The sequence below is a fragment of the Apus apus genome, chromosome 5 (genome assembly GCF_020740795.1).
Source record: "Apus apus isolate bApuApu2 chromosome 5, bApuApu2.pri.cur, whole genome shotgun sequence".
In the NCBI taxonomy this organism is placed as follows: Eukaryota; Metazoa; Chordata; class Aves; order Apodiformes; family Apodidae; genus Apus; species Apus apus.
In genome coordinates, this window is record NC_067286.1 from 448636 (window position 1) to 465216 (window position 16581).

Consider the following 16581-nt stretch of genomic DNA (forward strand, 5'->3'; position numbering starts at 1 on the left):
AAACACACAAGATGCACAACAAGAGTGTTGAGCTCTTTGAAAAGATAAACCATGGGAACAGCAAGGACAAACAGCTCGGTCCAAGTCATACCCACAGGATCCAAGGAGCAAAACAGCATTTCTGATGGAGAGAGAGGACGTGCTGATCACCTGTGAGCACAGGAGAGATGCAGAGCAGTGGCAGCTTTCCACTGCAAAGTCAAACTCAAAACTGAGGGAGAGAAAAGCACCACTCCTCAAGCAGAACCAGGAGGAGATCCAGGAGATGTGCAGCAGATGGGTCCCACCATTGGGGAGCTTTTTGCTGTTGACTCCAGCAGAGAGAGCAGCAGCAAGCAGCTGGGCAGCTGCTGTAAGGCTTCTGAAGAAAACCTGCTTCACTTGAAAGAGGGGCCAAAACTGACAGCACCCAAGTGCTACAGGGAGGGAACCTGCCCATTTATTGATACTGGTTTTGGAAGTGGGAGAGAAAGTTCATGCAGCCAGCCCTACTTCTCTGACCCTGCACAAGACGTGATGGTTCAGTAATTCCAGATTCAGAACTGGACAAACACGAGAATGATTCCATTGTAAACTACCCTTGGGCTCCCAGCACTGGCTGGAGTCTCCCCCTGGAAGCACAGGCAATTTACAGGAGCTACAGATCTTTTCCACCAACTAGTTGTGCATGATGCAAGGAGTATGAGGTTCTCCAGTCCCTGTGGTGTGTGTGGTATCTGCTGCAGCAGCAGCTCGGGGCCAGTTCCCACAGTAATAGTTCAATAAATGAATGTGGAACCACAGCAGCAGAATTTAATAAAGGGAAGAGAAGAGTTGGGTTAAACTGAGCTAAGCCTGAACCCACAGAGCCTGCAGCCAGCAAAGAGGAGGTAAGCCAGGCCACCCTTCCTGCCAGGCACAAGGAAACCTTATATAGAAAAACAGATTATCTTTCTTTCTGACCATCCTTCCTGCCCCACTCCACTCCCCTCCCTGCTGCCCTGCTATGCTGCACAGGATCCTCTGCTGGGGGCACACAATTCCTAAGGGAAAGTGGGACAATGGCAAAGTGCAGGCTCGGAGAAGGCTGGGACTCCAACTGCTGGATCGTGCCCCTGATGCAGCTCTGCCAGGTGGGCACAGCAGTGTCCCACGGGCAGCCAGCTCCCTGCCACCTGCCAGGACCTGCAAAGGAATCACCTTCTGCCTCTGGGGTTTGCTTTAGCAGCTCAACCAAGGTCACCCACCTAGGGCTGCTCCTACAAAACTCCATCCAATGTATCCTGCAGGCCACTCTGCTCCTGCCCAGATGAGAGCCTGACAGGCCAGGTGCACACACCTGGGAGCATTCCTGGTGCTCCAGAGCTCTCCCTGCCTGCAGGCCCTGGAGCTGCTCAGCAGCCACCCCTCAGCACAGAAACCTCCTCTCCAGCACCCTGCTGACCACACACCCCTGTGGCTTGGTCAGCAGCAGGTGAAAGGACCGACTGCACCAGGATGGGACAACACAAAAGCCAGCTCAGATGGAGCCACATTAAACTTGAAGCCATCAGTAAAACAGGACAGATGTCACCCTGGCAGTGTGACCAAACCCAGCTCACAGGAGTTGATACACCAGGAGATAACCCACATGATCTTGACACTTGAGGCATCCAGAAGCATTTGGCTGCACAAACAGCAGGAGGAGCCGGGGCCGCGACCGCTCCTTACTTGTGGGAGATGATGGTGGGGGGCAGCTGCTTGTGATCCCCAGCCAGGATGCACTTGGGAGCCCTCAGCAGAGGGATCCAGCAGCTGGCTTCCAGGGCCTGGGCACACTCGTCTATCACCACCAGGTCAAAGTGATTTTCAGGAAGCAGCTTCAGCGGGCCATCGGGGGAGGCGCCTAGTTCAGGGAGAAGGGGCACAGTCAGCAGGAAGCAGGGAAGAACAAGCAACCTGTTTTTAACACAAACACCCTTTCATTGTGATGGAGTGAGGCAGGCAAATGTTTCCTTGCAGGGATCTAGAAATTCAGCTCTGTACTCCATGCCAAACACACACATTTACATGTGTATGTCAGAGTTGTTTTTGCCAACTTCTGTATGTCGCTTTTTGTCCCAGCATCTGGACCCGAAAGCTTCCAAGTATCTTTGAAAACAACAGTGGGACCCTAGTGACAACCAGAATGATGTGCTGGAATACTGCACCCAGAGCAGGAGTAATCAACACCCACCTTCCCTCTGCCCTCAGATGCAAACAGACCCCCTCACCAACAACTGGAAGGATGACAGACCTGAGACTCGCCCTGCCTGACACACCAAGAGGGAAAGCTCAGCTGAGGCCCTGACTCCTCTGCCCTGCTGACCCCAGCTGGGCTGCTCCGTCCTTCCTCATGGCTGTTTCTTTACATCAGATGTCCATTTCTGATGTCAGCCCAATAACTCTTCCACAGGCCCTGCTGAATCCAGACATGAACCAACATTGATCCACACGTTGATCAGAACAGTGAATTTCAGAGGCATCAAAAACATCACTGCAATTTGTAAGAAAAAGGGGTGCAGAAGGAGGAGAGGAGGATTTAGAAGCCGGCATGCCAGACAAGGAGATTTTTGTTCACAAAAGCCTTTTTTAAAGGCTCCCATGACCCTGCAGTGCAGCTCTGAAGACAGCTCTGATCAGGGTGATGCTGCTTTGTCACTGTAGCCTCTGCAGCCCCGCGTTCCTCAGGTGTTACAGTCTCTCAGCCGACACCCCACCTTTTCCTTCAAAAACATTTTCTCCCAGCTCTGGAAACAAGGGGCATACAACCTGAGCCTGACTTCTGCAATTCTGCTGTTCTGAAGGTGGGAGGAAAAGAACTAAGCAGGAATGTTGTGTGTCTGAAACAGCCTGGAGCTGCATGGCAGGAGCTGTGCGGATGGTTCTCCTCCTTCCCAGCCCTGCAGCTCCACTTGAGTTGATCGACCTCCCATTAGCTAAAGGTCACTGGTGTCCCTGTGTGTTGCTATGATTACAGTCTCTCTCTGCTGAACCTAGCAACACAGCACTCTGGCTTGCATAAAGAAGAATCCCTGTCAAACTACCTGGTTTCAGACAATTACCAAGATTGATTAACTGAGGAAAACGCAAAATCCAGCCCCTGTCTGTCCATCCTCTTTTGCTGAAGCAGACTTGCAGAGACCTGCCCACTAGCAAGCCCCAGAGCCCAGGGGCAATCACATCTGCTCACACAATGGTCACTTTTACTGGAAAAAGGAAACCTCTCCCTGCTTTTTCAGGCAAAGTTAAAAGAAGTGAGAGACCAATTCCCAGCAAATAATGCATGGGAAGGATTTTTCTTTCCTTTAACCTTCACACTAGTAATGCCCCACCAGCTTCTTTTTTATGACCCAAGATCACTGATGTTTCCCTTCAGCAAATAATCCCTGAGCAACCAAATCTGAAGATTTTAAGCAGGCCCTGGAGTATCACACATCAGATCTAGCAGAGCACATCAGCAGGTGTTGAACTTTCAGCCCCTCTGTTCCCTGTACATCCCCAGGGTGTTGCCCTCCTGCCTGCAGATGCAGACGTGCCCACCAGCACTGCCTGAGGAACCCCTGGAAATGTCCCCTGAACCCCAGGTTGTTTACAGCCTTTGGGTGACTCACAGAACTAACCAAGTCCATGTAGACTGAGACCAGACTATGGACACATGTGCTGTATTCCATGGGTCACAGAAATGACCCAAGCAGGAAAGCAATGAATTCAATGGGCAGGCTGCACAGCTCCCCTTGGCTGCTCACTGACAGCTCAGCTCCTGCTCAGAACTAACCAAGATGGGCCACACTGGCTCACACCAAAGGCCCTTCTAGACCCAGATTCTTTGCTGAAAAACATCATCCTGTGCCAGTGTGAGCAGGGAGAATCCCACCATGGGGGAGTTTGAGAACACACAGCACCCTTGACTGAACTCCTGGGAGCTCAGAACAGGAAGACTAAGTCTCCCTCCTCCCCTGGCAGGATGGTGCACTGCAGGGCACAGGGTTTACCTGAGTGCTGGCAAGTAAGGGAAAACACTGCACAGGAGGATCTCCCACCTGTATTCGTGGCAAGGATGACACTGGCATGGGTGAGGGCTGCAGCCATGGCCGCCTCTTCTCGTTCCTTCAGCTCCTTTCTCAGCACCTTAACCTCACTCAGAAAGTGGCTCCGCTCCCCCTTGTCTTGAGCCTTTTTGGTTTTTGCCTATAAAACAGAAAAATCAAGGTAAAACAGTTTCTAGGGGAATCTTCAGCTTCTCAGACAACCAAAGGCCCCAGATGCAGCACGGCTTCTCTGTGTCCACCAGGACACACCAGCTCATGGTAATCAGCCCCACCAAACCTTGGCTTCTTCCCCTCACCCCTGCCAGAGATCCCCTTCCACAGCTGCCTGAAGCATAAAGAGTATTTCTGTCTGTGCAAAAGATGAACCATATCAACACAGCCCCAGGCTCTAAGCAGGAAGCAGCAGAATGAGAATATGGCTGCCCAGGAGACTCCCAGGGAGCACCTGCAGTGATACTGTCACTAAGTGTCCCTCAGCAGCTGCTCAGACCAAGGAGGAACCAAGACCTCCTATCTCCTTCTGCTCTGCTGCTCAGGGGAAGCAGGGACCCTCTGGCTCCAAGTGACCTTGAAGCAGGAGGGCTCCCCAAGCTGGCTGTGCCATCTCCAGCCTAAGCAGCAGCTCTGCATTTTTAAAAAGGCATCTCTGAGCTGCTGAAATGGCTGAGCAGTATCTAGACAGGTTCATGGCTTGTTTCAGCAACACCTGTTAACTGTATCTAACACCTCAACTCATCAGCCCTGCTTGCCAGTGCTTCCCCAGCTACAGACCAGCAGCTACAGGACAAGGGCCAGGCCATGGCTCACTGGGAGTCACCTTGAGAGAGCTACTGGCACCCTCTGATGGAAATTTGGATGATGTCCTTGGAGGTAAGGCTGATGACTTGAGAAACCTGAAAAAGCTGCAGCCAGAAGCTTCTAGAAGCAGCCAGAGCAATAGGACTTGATGGTTCCTATAATCACCCTCTGTCTGGATGGACCCTCCAGTGTTTAATGTGGTTCAGGTCACACTGCAGCCTTTCTCTGAGGAAAGACACGTGTCTCACCCTGCTACTCAGCCACCTCTTGTGGTTAATCTTGTAGGTATTTAATACCTGTGAGACCTCTACATGTCTGCCAGGTGTAGTCAGCAGTGGCTGAAGTTACAGGGAGGGATCAGACACAGACAATGGTATCTTACAGGCATCTTCTCCTTAGCTGGATCTGAAGAGACAGGGTGGGCACCAATCCTGGCAGTCCCTGAGCTGAAGGGACAAGGCAGATTGACATCAACTGCCCCTCTGCTGGAACCAGAAGGAGGTCAGTGAGCAGGACTGATAGTGTTAGTAGGGCCTAGTTTTGTGTCTGTTCTGCAAAAAAGAACTAGTTAGTAAATTGTCAACAGCAACTGTTCTCTGATGTTGGCTGGTGACACCAAGACCCAGCCACACACCTGGCTCCCAGCTCTGGGAGCAGCTGGCTCCTCGTTAGGGCTCTGGGTGCCAGCAGGCTCTAATTGCCCTGACCTGCCTGGGGCCCCCACCCACACCCTCATTGGTCTGGGAGCTGCATTTAAGCTGCCCCTTCCCTGATCTACAGGGTTTGTGTCCTGGGTCTGGTGTCCTTTCTGGGGTGGCTGCTGACCCTGCTCAACATCACTGGACTGTGCTGCCTCCCTTGCTCAGGTGCTGGTGACTGAGTGTCCAGAAGCTGATGTCCTGGAAGGCTTGAACAGGTGGGTGAAGGAGAAACAAAGGGGTAGAAAATGTGCAAAGAATGTGTGGGTTTTCATTTCTGTTACTAGCTCTCCTCAGACTGGGGTAGTGGTAAAGGAAATGAGTGAGAAGGGTCAAAATGTGGAGTGGACAAAGGAATTATTAGAGGGGCAAGCAGGGGATGAGGGGAAGATAGGCCAGGGCCTCAGAGGTGAGCTGTGAGGGGCTTCTTTTGTGAAGGACCTGATCTCGGGCAGCTCCCAGCACTGCTACCCAGGCTGGATGGCAGTGGGATTGTAGCTCCAGGTTTTTTGTGGGGGATTTTGGTCATAACAAGCCTTGGTGGCCAGTCCCTATCCCCATCACCATATACCCCTTGCTCTAGGGAGAAAGCAGATGGAGACCTTGGTGCTGAAGGCTCTGCTTCCTCCCCAACTTCCCTTCTACTGTGGAAAATCAACAGTGGGGAAAAAAAAAAAACCCTCCTCCTGAAGAGAGTAAAGGGAAAATGAGACACTTGTGAGAAAAGCAGGAAAGTTAAGAAGGCTCAGGGTGGGCTGTGACTACAGCCAGGCCTGGCAAGTGCATTTTCTATGAACTTGTCTCTTGGCCATAAGTGCCACTTGACCCAGCCCTGAGATGTCCTCTCCTTCCCCTGCACTGTGTGCAAGAACAGCCTGTCTGCTAGCTGCCAGCCACGGGGTGAGTTGGGAAAACTGAAGCTGCTGCCCTGGTGGTGGCTGCAGATCAGTGTCTGTGGAGCTGAGAGCCAGGTCTGGTCTGTGCAAAGGTGCAGGGCAATGAACTTGGGCAGCTATGACCCCAGCAGTGTGCTGGGGTATGAAGGTGCCCTCCTGCTCCCTGCTGGAGACAGGCCCTCTCCTGAGCTGGATGCATCAGCAAAATGGCTTCTGGACAAGGCTGCCACCAGAAGAGGGAAGAAAAATGCTCATTAGCATCAAAACCTCTCCTCTTGGGTGGAAGAGCTTCTTTGTCAATCGAGTTTAGGAAAATTAGGTTGTGAAAGAAGAAATTAAGGATGGATTTTTATAGTGCACTCTGCTTTCTACTTGAGGTGGCTGAGAGTGGGAGGGAGTGTCAGGACAGCCAGACAGCTCGTTAGGAAGTGAATTAATGATGTGAATGTTCCTCTGGTGAAGAGGATGGCATGAACAATGCCAGACAGATAATCTGGAGAGCAGGGCACTGCAGCAGCTCCCCACGCAGCAGGAAGGACCAGGATTTTGTCACATGCGGAACTTGGCCAGGAGGAGTTTTGCCCTCAGCTCCTGCAGCAGATGAGGAGGAGCACGGGTGGCAGGTCACCAGAGGCTCAGGCAGCCCCTGGTGGGACCCCTTCAGGCTGCAAGCCTTCCCCACTTCTCAAACTGCCAGGCTTGCAGCCTGGTCCCTGTTCTCCAAGGCCAGGTTGAAAGCTTCCCAGTTGGAGCAAATGGGATGAATGGAGGTTGCACCCTCTCAGCTGTCACTGCCAGTCCCTGCATGATGCTGCTCCTCCTTCCCACTGGTGGCTGCCCACAGAGAGGCTCCTGCCCCCCTGCTCTGCCCCTGCACTGCAAGGTTGGGAGGGTCACGGTGAGCTGGTGGTGCCCTGAGCCCACAGCCAGCAGGTTGAGGCAGGGTGCAGGCTGCCCAGGGCTCACAGCAGGACTAGTCACTGTGAGGTGCCTCTAGCTACTCATGTGGGGCAGCCCAGAGCACCTGGCTGTGGGGATGGTCTTCTGAGAAGGTGCAAGAAGAGGCAGAATTGTTCCTCAGTTTTGGAGACAAAGCAGCTTGCCTGGCTGGTGGGTCAGGTAGTGCTGAGCCATGGTAACCCCCAGGACACTCTCAGGACACTCAGGTGCTGCAGGACACTCACCAAGGCCTGGTCGATGTCCTTCCTGATATCTGCCACTATCTGGGCATTGTCACCACGGGCCAGGACAGCATCCAGGGAATGCTGCTGGATGGGCTCCAGCAGGCGAGCAGGGTGGCCCAGGCGCAGGAGGCGGGCTCTGGAGCCAGCCAGCCTCTCCACCAGGTTATCCACAGCCACGTTGGAAGGGGCACAGCATAGGACCTGTGGGAGAAACCAGCTGCTTGTCACTGCCAAGGGCAGCAGAGCACTGGAGCAACAGAGAGCAGAAAGACAAGGATCAACACATCTGAGGGGAATAAACCACTGGCAACCCTGAAGGCTCCAGGCAGCAAAGGAAACTCTCATCTTGCTTTGAAGCACTACTGCAGGGTCTCCACTAAACAGCAAACCTGAGCTCTGAAGCTTCTGTCTGCACCAGATTTCAGATGACAGGGGGAACTGCCTGGTCCTTGAAAGCCAAGCCAGACCCTGCAGCGTGGCACAGCTGCTGCTGGACCTGCCCCAGCTGCCACCAACAGTGAGTCTGCCAAACAAACCCAGGTGGTTGCTGTCACCCTCTTCCTGTCACCCATACTCACTTTCAGGCCTTGCTGTACAGCTTGCAGGATGATCTCCACTAGTGTTGTGGTCTTCCCTGTGCCAGGTGGTCCATGGACAATGGCAAGCTCCCTCTGTGCCAGTGAGAAGGAGACAGCCTCCCTCTGCGAGGCATCCAGAGAGTCATTGAAGAACTTGAGAGGCCCTGGGGACACAGGAGAGTCACTTGGACCTCAGCCTGAACTTGGGCACCACAAATCCATGAACACAGTAAGAAGCTCTTGGTAGCTGGCCCAAATTAAGCTGACAATAACTTGGGGAGGGAGGCACACTGTGCTGCACCATCCAGCAGGACAGGCAGCCCCCCCTGCTCCCCTGCCTTCCCCTCCTGTTGTGCAGGAGGAGAAACCCTTCAGTTGTGAGTACTGGAACTTTTCAGCACTTAAGGAGGCATTTACTTGATATAACATCTGTCATGTAGGATCTCCTGGGTGTGGAAGCTGCTCTGGGTTTATTTTATTGGTAAACCTTCAGTAAAAACTGGGGAGGAAGTAGCTGATCTTGCAAACAAATTGCTCCTGTTCCCATTAACAAACCCAGCACAGCACCAGTGAAAAGGCAGCAGAAAAAACTACAGCCTCTGTGAGCTTAGAAGAGCAGTCCTGTGTTTTTCAACAATCACTGAAAAGGAAGGCAGGAAAAAGATACAAACCAGCAATATCAATGATGGAAACTAAAATTAGTTGGGGCTTTAAAGATCAGAAAGGAAAAAAGGGAAAAGAATATGCAAATTGCATTACAAGAGAACTGGCTTCACTGCAGAAGATCAAATTCTCACAAGCTGCTTTTTACCTCCCAGATTTATCTAATTTAAACCCATATTTATTCTTATCCTCCATAATCCTGCTGCTAATCTCTGTGTTCATTATGGAAGTTAATTACAGCAGAGTTGATGACTCACTCAGGTTTACTGAAAATAATGTTCCATGAAAGCTTATATAAGGCAAATCTCTGGGCATCCTGCCCTGCTGGGCATCATGTGCTTTATCCCCCTCTTTGGGCTTGATTAAAAGCATTTCAGTTTCTCCTGCTTTTGGGCAGGTGTGCAACAAGTTAACACTCCCTGTAACCTCTGGCACTGCCCTCAGAAGCAGCACAAGTTGTCTGGGTTAAATACAAGTTGTTAAAAAGATGCTTGGGGAGGAAGAGAGAACAGCTCCAAGGGCACCTTTTCCTGGTAACCTGCCTCTTGATTTGCACATCATTTTTGTGTGAGGGCACTAATGACCAAGAGACGACTGGGAAGCACCCCATGGGCTGGGGAAAAAAGAGAGAATAGCCTAAAAACTGAGAGGTATTTCCCACAAGGAGGAACAGCTGGGATGTAGGAGTCATTGATGCTTCCTTGCTGAAGGCAGGAGCTCAGAAACAGGCTCCTCCACAGCCCCTTCCCTCGTGGGCAGGTTGGAGCTGTGCCTGTCCCCTGGCTGGGCACTGCAGCAGGAGGGCAGGGCTTTTGAGGGTGCTGTGGCTTCTCTACACCCTTCACCCCCCAGCTCAGCTGCAGGTGGGCTCACCAGATGAAATGCAGTTTATCCACCCCAGCAGGGCTGGCCCAAGAACTCTCTACAAGCCATTGGATTGATGAGCACAACAAATATTTGCTTTGTAAGCAGAAGGATTTGCAGAGAAGCTCCCAGAGGACACCTGCCAGCCCAGCTCCAGCCCTGTGCTGGGGCCTCCTGCTCTGCCCAGGGCTGCCCACCTCAGCCCCCCAGCACAGCCCGTGGAGGGGATGAGGGTAAATCTGCAGGGATGGGTCCTGGTGATCAGGTAACTCAGTCCTTGATGTGCACCTTGATTTAGGAGTTCAGCACTGGAGAAAAGAATCACCTTGGCCATCAAGGTTGGTCGACCAACAACATTTCCAGGAACTGAGAGAGTTTTCTGCACAGTACCAGCAGTTCAGGAGAAGTGGGTTGGAAGATGGTATGCAGGCCCAGGAGAGGGGTCTTTGCACCAGACATGGATGGGAACAGTCCCTCCTGGGAGGAAGAGCTCAAGTTCTTCAGACCTGTAGGCCTCTCATTCCTCAAAGTCTGTTCCTCATCACCAGTGTGCACAGGCAGCAAGAGCAAACCAGGCTCCACAACCAGCTCCTCTGCAGCCCAGCTCTGAGGGACAGCACCCAGGTGGGTGACAGCCTGGAACCAAGCACTTTTCCTGCTCTCCCTAAGGAATCACCTGGCAGCTGAGCTGTCTGGACTCCTTAGTTTGCCCCATAAATCTCAAGGGCCTCCTCATGGCTTGTGATGACCAGAGGTACCACATGGCAGAGGCACAAGGAGCACTGAAGATTTTTGCAAGTGACTTTTCATATGCACTGGACTTGAGCCAAGGAGCTGAGGGATTTTTGCTGGTGCTTCCCTAGTGCCCTCCCTACTGGGTCAACTTTTACTGGGACACCCCTGCCAGGCTTTTTTCCTTCCTCCTTTCTCTTTCCAAATGTCTTTTTACAGCAATAGGTGTAACTAGATACAAGCTTTGCAGCCTCCACACAAGCCAGCCAGTGTCTGGGCACAGGGATGAACATCCCTTGGCTGCTTCTGGACCAGGACACAGGAGGGAGCTGGTGGCTCCTGGTGACCTGCAGGGTCACGCCTGCAATAATCTGCAGCCTGATCTCTGAAAAGAAAAGGAATGTGTCCGTGCAGCTTGGCTGGCCTTGGGGAGCACAGCAGAGTGATGCTGGCCTCTGCTGGCAACCACAGCCTCTGCTCATCCACCCCTGTGTACCCTTCCCCCCACTTAAAAAAAAAAAAATCAGATTTAGGATTCTGCTGCTGCACACATCACTTGCTGGAGATTGTTTTGTCCTTGGGAGAACATCCTTGAACATCCAGGCACAGAACTGGGTGCTTATGACTTCCACTGACCCTTCTGCTCCTTGGTCTCCTTGTAATTAGGTCCTTCCCCACTGTCTGTACAGGGGTGGTGACAGATGCTCCCCCTCTAGGTGTGGATCTCACCTGCTCTGGGCCTTCCTCTTTCCCTGCAGGAGTGTCAGGAATAGCTTCTTCACTGGCTGGTGTTGATGTGGCTTCACCCCTGCCCCTGGAAGCCTTCTGGGCTTCTGGCTGAAGTGGAGATTTTATTGCAGCCTGGAATGTTGTTAGCACTGAAGTGTGTCTAGGGAGGCAGCTTTATGAGATGTACAGAACTTGTTAACTCTGAGGCTCATGATGGGTTTGTCTGAAATCAGATCATGGGTGGGATGAGACACAGGAAGGCATCTCCCCAGGAAACCAGGGTAAAAGATGCTTAGTCATGAAAGGAGATACTGTGCCATGGAGGAGAAGCAGCCTGAAGTGCTGTGGGGGTTTTGTGTCCTTGTGTCAGAGCCTGCACCTGGGAATCCAATGGGATCCCTGGCTGCCTCCTGCAGACAGTGCCCCCAGCTGTGAGTTCCTGCACTTTGCAGGGACACATCCCATGCCCTGTGGTGCTGGGGACACCAGGGAGCTGTGTGTGCCATCAGACAGGTGTAGGACACAGGATGTGCCCAGCCAGCTGCTCAGCACCCTCCCCTCCAGCTCAGCTCAGGGCACCTCACAGGACCTGCTGAAGTCACTGTGAGTTAATCCCTGGCTGGGCAGGAAGGGGCCCTGCAGGGAGCAGGGAAGGCTGCTCCCCCCTGCCAGAGCCTTCAGCTGGTCTCAGGTGCTGTCCTGTCCTCTCCTGCTGTCTCTCCTCAGTGTAAGGTGCCTGAATCTGGCAGTGAATGTTCTCAGTGTTGGGGAGAGAGGAAACTCATCTCTGTGCTCAGCCTGGCACCCCTGGGAGTTTTGGGGAAAAGGAATTTGGCTTTGTTAGGGAGGCAGCTCCTCTACTACAGAGGAAAAGTGGAGCTGAAGCTGCTGAGGAAGTCAGCTCATTAAAATTCAGTCCTTTTATCTAATATTGAAACCCTGAGGGCACCAAGGTCCCCTGGTAGCCCAAAGCAGCTGCCTTCCTGCCCTGATTGTGGCAGCCCAGGTGAGATTTCCCTCCTGTCAGAGGCCAATGTTCACCAGCAGCTGCTGAGCACTTGGCTGCTGTGCTGCTCAGGGGCTCTGGCCTCCCCACAGCTCCTCTCAAAGGGCAAGCTGTGCCATTCCAGCTCTCATTTTATCAAAGACTCACAGCAAAAAAGATCTGAGTAAAAGGGGATTCTACTGGTATGCAATCGTTTTGACAGCTGTTGGTATAAGCCAAGTGGTGAGGTTTTAATAAAACCAAAGCAGCCTGCAGGTCTCCAACCTGACTGAGCACAGCCAGGAGGCTGTAAAAATAAAAACCCAAGTGTTCCCATGCTGCTCTGAACTGCAGTAGTTCCACAGCCACTTAATTCCTCTGGAGGCTGAGCTATTAGATTTTCAATATAGAAGCAGTGCTGGCAGTTTCTGATCAAGTTTATGGAGGCAGGAAGCAAATAGGAAATGCTTCATAAACAAAACTGAATTTCAGATTGATGAGTGTGTGCAAGCAAATGCTCCCATCCCAAATCCTGCCTGTTTCATGCCAGAATTCAGCTTTGCTGGGTACACTGAGCAAAGTGCACATCAGGCAGCTGAGCAGTCCCTCATCTGGTGATGAGGAGGGTCTTTACATGAGCAGTGTGTCCAGTGACCCATAAACCAGCATGAAAAGTAACACTTGGGTCTTCCCTGGAGCAAAACAAGCTGCACGTTTGGGGTGGATAAAAACCTGAGTTATCTGTGTCCCCACAGGTTTTGAACTGAGAGCCCAGGGGCCCTTCCCTGCCCCGGGGAAATGAAACCCTACCAAGAAACATCCTTACTTGTTTCACTGGCTGTGCTGGGAGCAGAGGTGAAGAAGAGGACATCGATCAGGGCAGAGGCTGGACCCCCAGGGTACTGCTGGAGTGCACACAGAGCTCTGCCAGGGAGGGAAACAGCCAGGTGAGACACACCCTCGGGGCTGGGGACAGACTCTGGGCACAGACTCAGCTCCTCCAAAGCTGGAAAATGTTACCCCACACCAGACTAATCCTGTCTAACTGCTGCATCCCCCAGCCCTCCCCCACGCTGCTCAGAATCCCACTTTCCAGTGTCACTCCAGCTGGATACAGCCAGAACCCTGTGCTGAGCCTTTTCAGGACAGCAGTTCAGCAAGGAGCTATTCCTTTCTCCTGCCAGGGTGGAAAAGGTTCAGCACAGAATCCAGTGAGTGCCAGAGGCGATACAACATGGGACCAAAATATGCAGCTGAGTGTGGGATGAGGGGTGGGAGAGGAAGAGGGAAGAGTTGGGGCCATCCCAGGCAGTTGTGATGCTGCAGCACAATGTGTCCAGTTGAGTTACCCCAGTCTGTGCTCCCCCAGTGGCCAGCAGGAAAAGAAAGGCCCATCCAAAAGGTGGATCCCTCCCCTGAGTGGAGCTGCTGTAGGAGTCAGGAATAAGAGAGGAGACAAACCAGGCCTGGTGAAAGGGGAGCTCTGGCCCCCAGGAGCCTTTCCAGAATGAAGCTGGCAGTTTCCAGGGGGCTCCTGAGCAGTGGCAGGGGGGCCAGCAGCCCCGTGGCACTCACCTCTTCAGCCTGCTGTAGGTGACGTCGTTGGCCAGCTTCAGCAGGCAGTAGGAGCCCTCCCAGCCCAGGCTGGAGGTGCCATCCCTGCAGTCCTCAAAGGCCACTGTCACAGCCTGGGAGGTGACACGGGTCACCACGCCAGTGCAGAGCAGGTCACCCCGGCCAGCTGAGTCGTACAGGCCCACGATGTCCCCTGCAGAGACAGGTCTGGGGTGAGTGTGAAGCAGGGCAAACATTCTGGCAGCCCTCCCTTCTGTCAGGGTTTACCTCTGGCCAGAACCCAGTGCCAGATGCTCTGCTGACCCCTCTCCCTTCCCAGAAAGAGAACAAACACGAGGGACTCCTGGGCTGGGAACTAAACTGCAGCTTTAGTGGAAACAACAGTGATGAGACAGAAAACCCTGCAACAGACAGAACCAAGTAGGGTGCAGTGTAGGCAGCAGGGCCACCTGCAGCTCAGCACCCTGTCCCCTGCCAAGGGCCATGAGGAAGGAGAACACCCCTCCCAGGTGGGAGAGGGACCAGCAGCAGCAGGAAGACACCAACCAGCACCCAACCCACTGCCTCAGACCTCCCCAGGTGTGGGGTGGAGACCAGCAGTGCTCCTCACAGCCCAGGAAGCCAGCACACCTTCACAGCCCTCGGGACAACCTGACTGCTCTGAACCCTCACACATGACATTTCACCCCCCTTTTAATGTTAAGAGTAGCCAAGGAGCCTGCCTGGCAACCTGTGCCTCCCAGCTGACTGCTGTGCAGCAGCCAGCAGAACTCAGAGCACTGGCTTTCCAGCTGCAGCTTCTGCAGCTGCTGGGAGATGGCAAAGGAGTCGTATCACAGGTGTCACGAGGGCATGGGGCTCTCCAGCAGATCAATGAGTTTGTGCTTTAGCCAGGGCTGACACTGAGGATTACATTTCAGGTGAAGGAAGCTTTCCTCCACCAGCCCTGGCTGTGTTCTCATGGATGGGATGACAGAAGGTGGGACACAAGTGGGCAGGGTGCTGGCTGCTGTGCTGGGGAGTCTGCATTTCTCTAGTTCCTGCATTTCCAAAATAAATCCCACTGCTGATGGAATGTATTTCACTTCTTCCCTTGCCAAAAGTAACAGCACAGGAAAGGCAGGAATATGGCAGCTTGGGCAGGAAAACAAAAACCCATTTTGGAATTAAGTGTAAGTGACAAAAGCTCCTTGCCTGCTGCAAGACCTAAGCATGGCTGCTTCAGCTTGAGAAAGGAATGCCCATAACCCTCAGTGACAGGAGAGCAGGGCTTTGTTTTGATGGCTTCAGCAGCAGGAAAGCCAGCTCTCTGGCTACTGTTTCCTGGTACCACACAACATCTGTCACAAGCTGAGGGAAGCAGAGGCTGCCTGTCCCTAGGTTCACCCTGTGGCCACGAGGTTTTTCCTCCCTTCCTCTTCTGCATCAGGTGCCCGTGAGAAGGGAGAAGAGCTGGGCCACCTCTTCAGCTGCTTCACCCCGACAGAAGCCCTGTTACTCACCAGGCCCGAAGCTGTTGCAGGGCAGCCCGGGGTGTGCCCGGGGCTGGAAAGCCACCAGCAGGCGGCCGTAGAGGCCGGTGCGGGGGCTGTCAGCCCGCAGCCCCAGCAGGCACAGCCCCCGGCGCTGCAGCTCCCGCGGGGACACGCTCTCCTGCCAGGCCCTGCAAGCACAGGCAGCGCTGAGCAGGGGGGAGCCCATCCCGGCGGGCACAAGGGAAGAGAGGGCGGGAGGGGACGGGGAGGGAGGGACCTCCATGTCTGTGCATCTTCCCTCTCCTGCCCAGCCACCCACATCCCAGGGGCAGAACGACCTGCCACACCAAGGGCTAACACGGAAGATTCGCCCCCCCCCTTTTTTTTTGTTGCCACGAAGCCGCACTGACCGGCAGCCCGTGTCGGGGGGGGGGCCTGGCAGGTGGGTGTCCCTGGGGAGCCGCTCCCACGCGCCCCAGGGGGGGCCCTGCCCGGCACCACAAACCCGCCTCAGGCCGGGGGGGGTGGGCTGCGGGGCAGGGCCGGAGGGGCTGCGGGGCAGGGCTGGAGGGGCTGCGGGGCAGGGCCGGAGGGGCTGCGGGGCAGGGCCGGAGGGGCTGGGGGGCAGGGCCGGAGGGGCTGCGGGGCCTCTGCACCCCCGGGCTCTGGGGGGAGGAGAGGGGGAGCTGAGGGCGCTGCTGCCTTGAGTGGATCCTACAGGAGGCAGCCAAGGGGGCTCCTGCAGGGCGAGCCGGGCCTGGAGGGGCGAGTCCAGCAGGGCCCACAGGCTGGGCTGGGATGGACTGGGACGGGCTGGGACGCGCTGGGATGGACTGGGACGGGCTGGGACGCACTGGGATGGACTGGGATGGGCTGGGATGGGCTGGGATGCGCTGGGACGGGCTGGGATGCCCTGGGATAGGCTGGGACGGGCTGGGACGCGCTGGGATGGACTGGGATGCGCTGGGATGGACTGGGATGCGCTGGGACGGGCTGGGACGCGCTGGGATGGACTGGGATGCGCTGGGATGGACTGGGACGGGCTGGGATGGACTGGGACGGGCTGGGATGGACTGGGACGCGCTGGGATGGACTGGGACGGGCTGGGATGGACTGGGACGCGCTGGGATGCGCTGGGATGGACTGGGATGCGCTGGGATGCGCAGGAGCGCTTCCCTCCGGTCAGGGCCGGGCCCGGTGCCTCTGGGCGGCCGAAGGCTCCCTCGGCCAGCCCCGGTACCTGCTCTGGGCCAGCCCCGGTACCTGCTCTGGGCCAGCTCGGCCTCCCGCTCCTCCCGCAGCAGCTCCAGCTGCCGCCCCGCCGCCGCCGCCGCCGCCGCCGCCATGGTCCCGCG

At 54.6% G+C, this 16581-nt stretch overlaps 1 protein-coding gene across 1 annotated transcript in view; it reads right to left on the reverse strand.

Annotated features, from left to right (window-relative positions):
- The window catches only part of IGHMBP2 (immunoglobulin mu DNA binding protein 2), a 34154-nt gene extending 17579 nt beyond the window's left edge, over positions 1-16575 (reverse strand). The window contains exons 1-8 of the mRNA XM_051621198.1: positions 16490-16575; positions 15254-15414; positions 13752-13944; positions 13003-13100; positions 8204-8367; positions 7626-7826; positions 4041-4188; positions 1690-1864 (exon numbers count right to left, since the gene is read on the reverse strand). Coding sequence (XP_051477158.1) covers positions 1690-1864; positions 4041-4188; positions 7626-7826; positions 8204-8367; positions 13003-13100; positions 13752-13944; positions 15254-15414; positions 16490-16572 — 1223 coding nt within the window. The 5' untranslated portion in view covers positions 16573-16575. The remainder of the gene's footprint in view (positions 1-1689; positions 1865-4040; positions 4189-7625; positions 7827-8203; positions 8368-13002; positions 13101-13751; positions 13945-15253; positions 15415-16489) is intronic.
- Between the last annotated feature and the right edge of the window lie 6 nt (positions 16576-16581).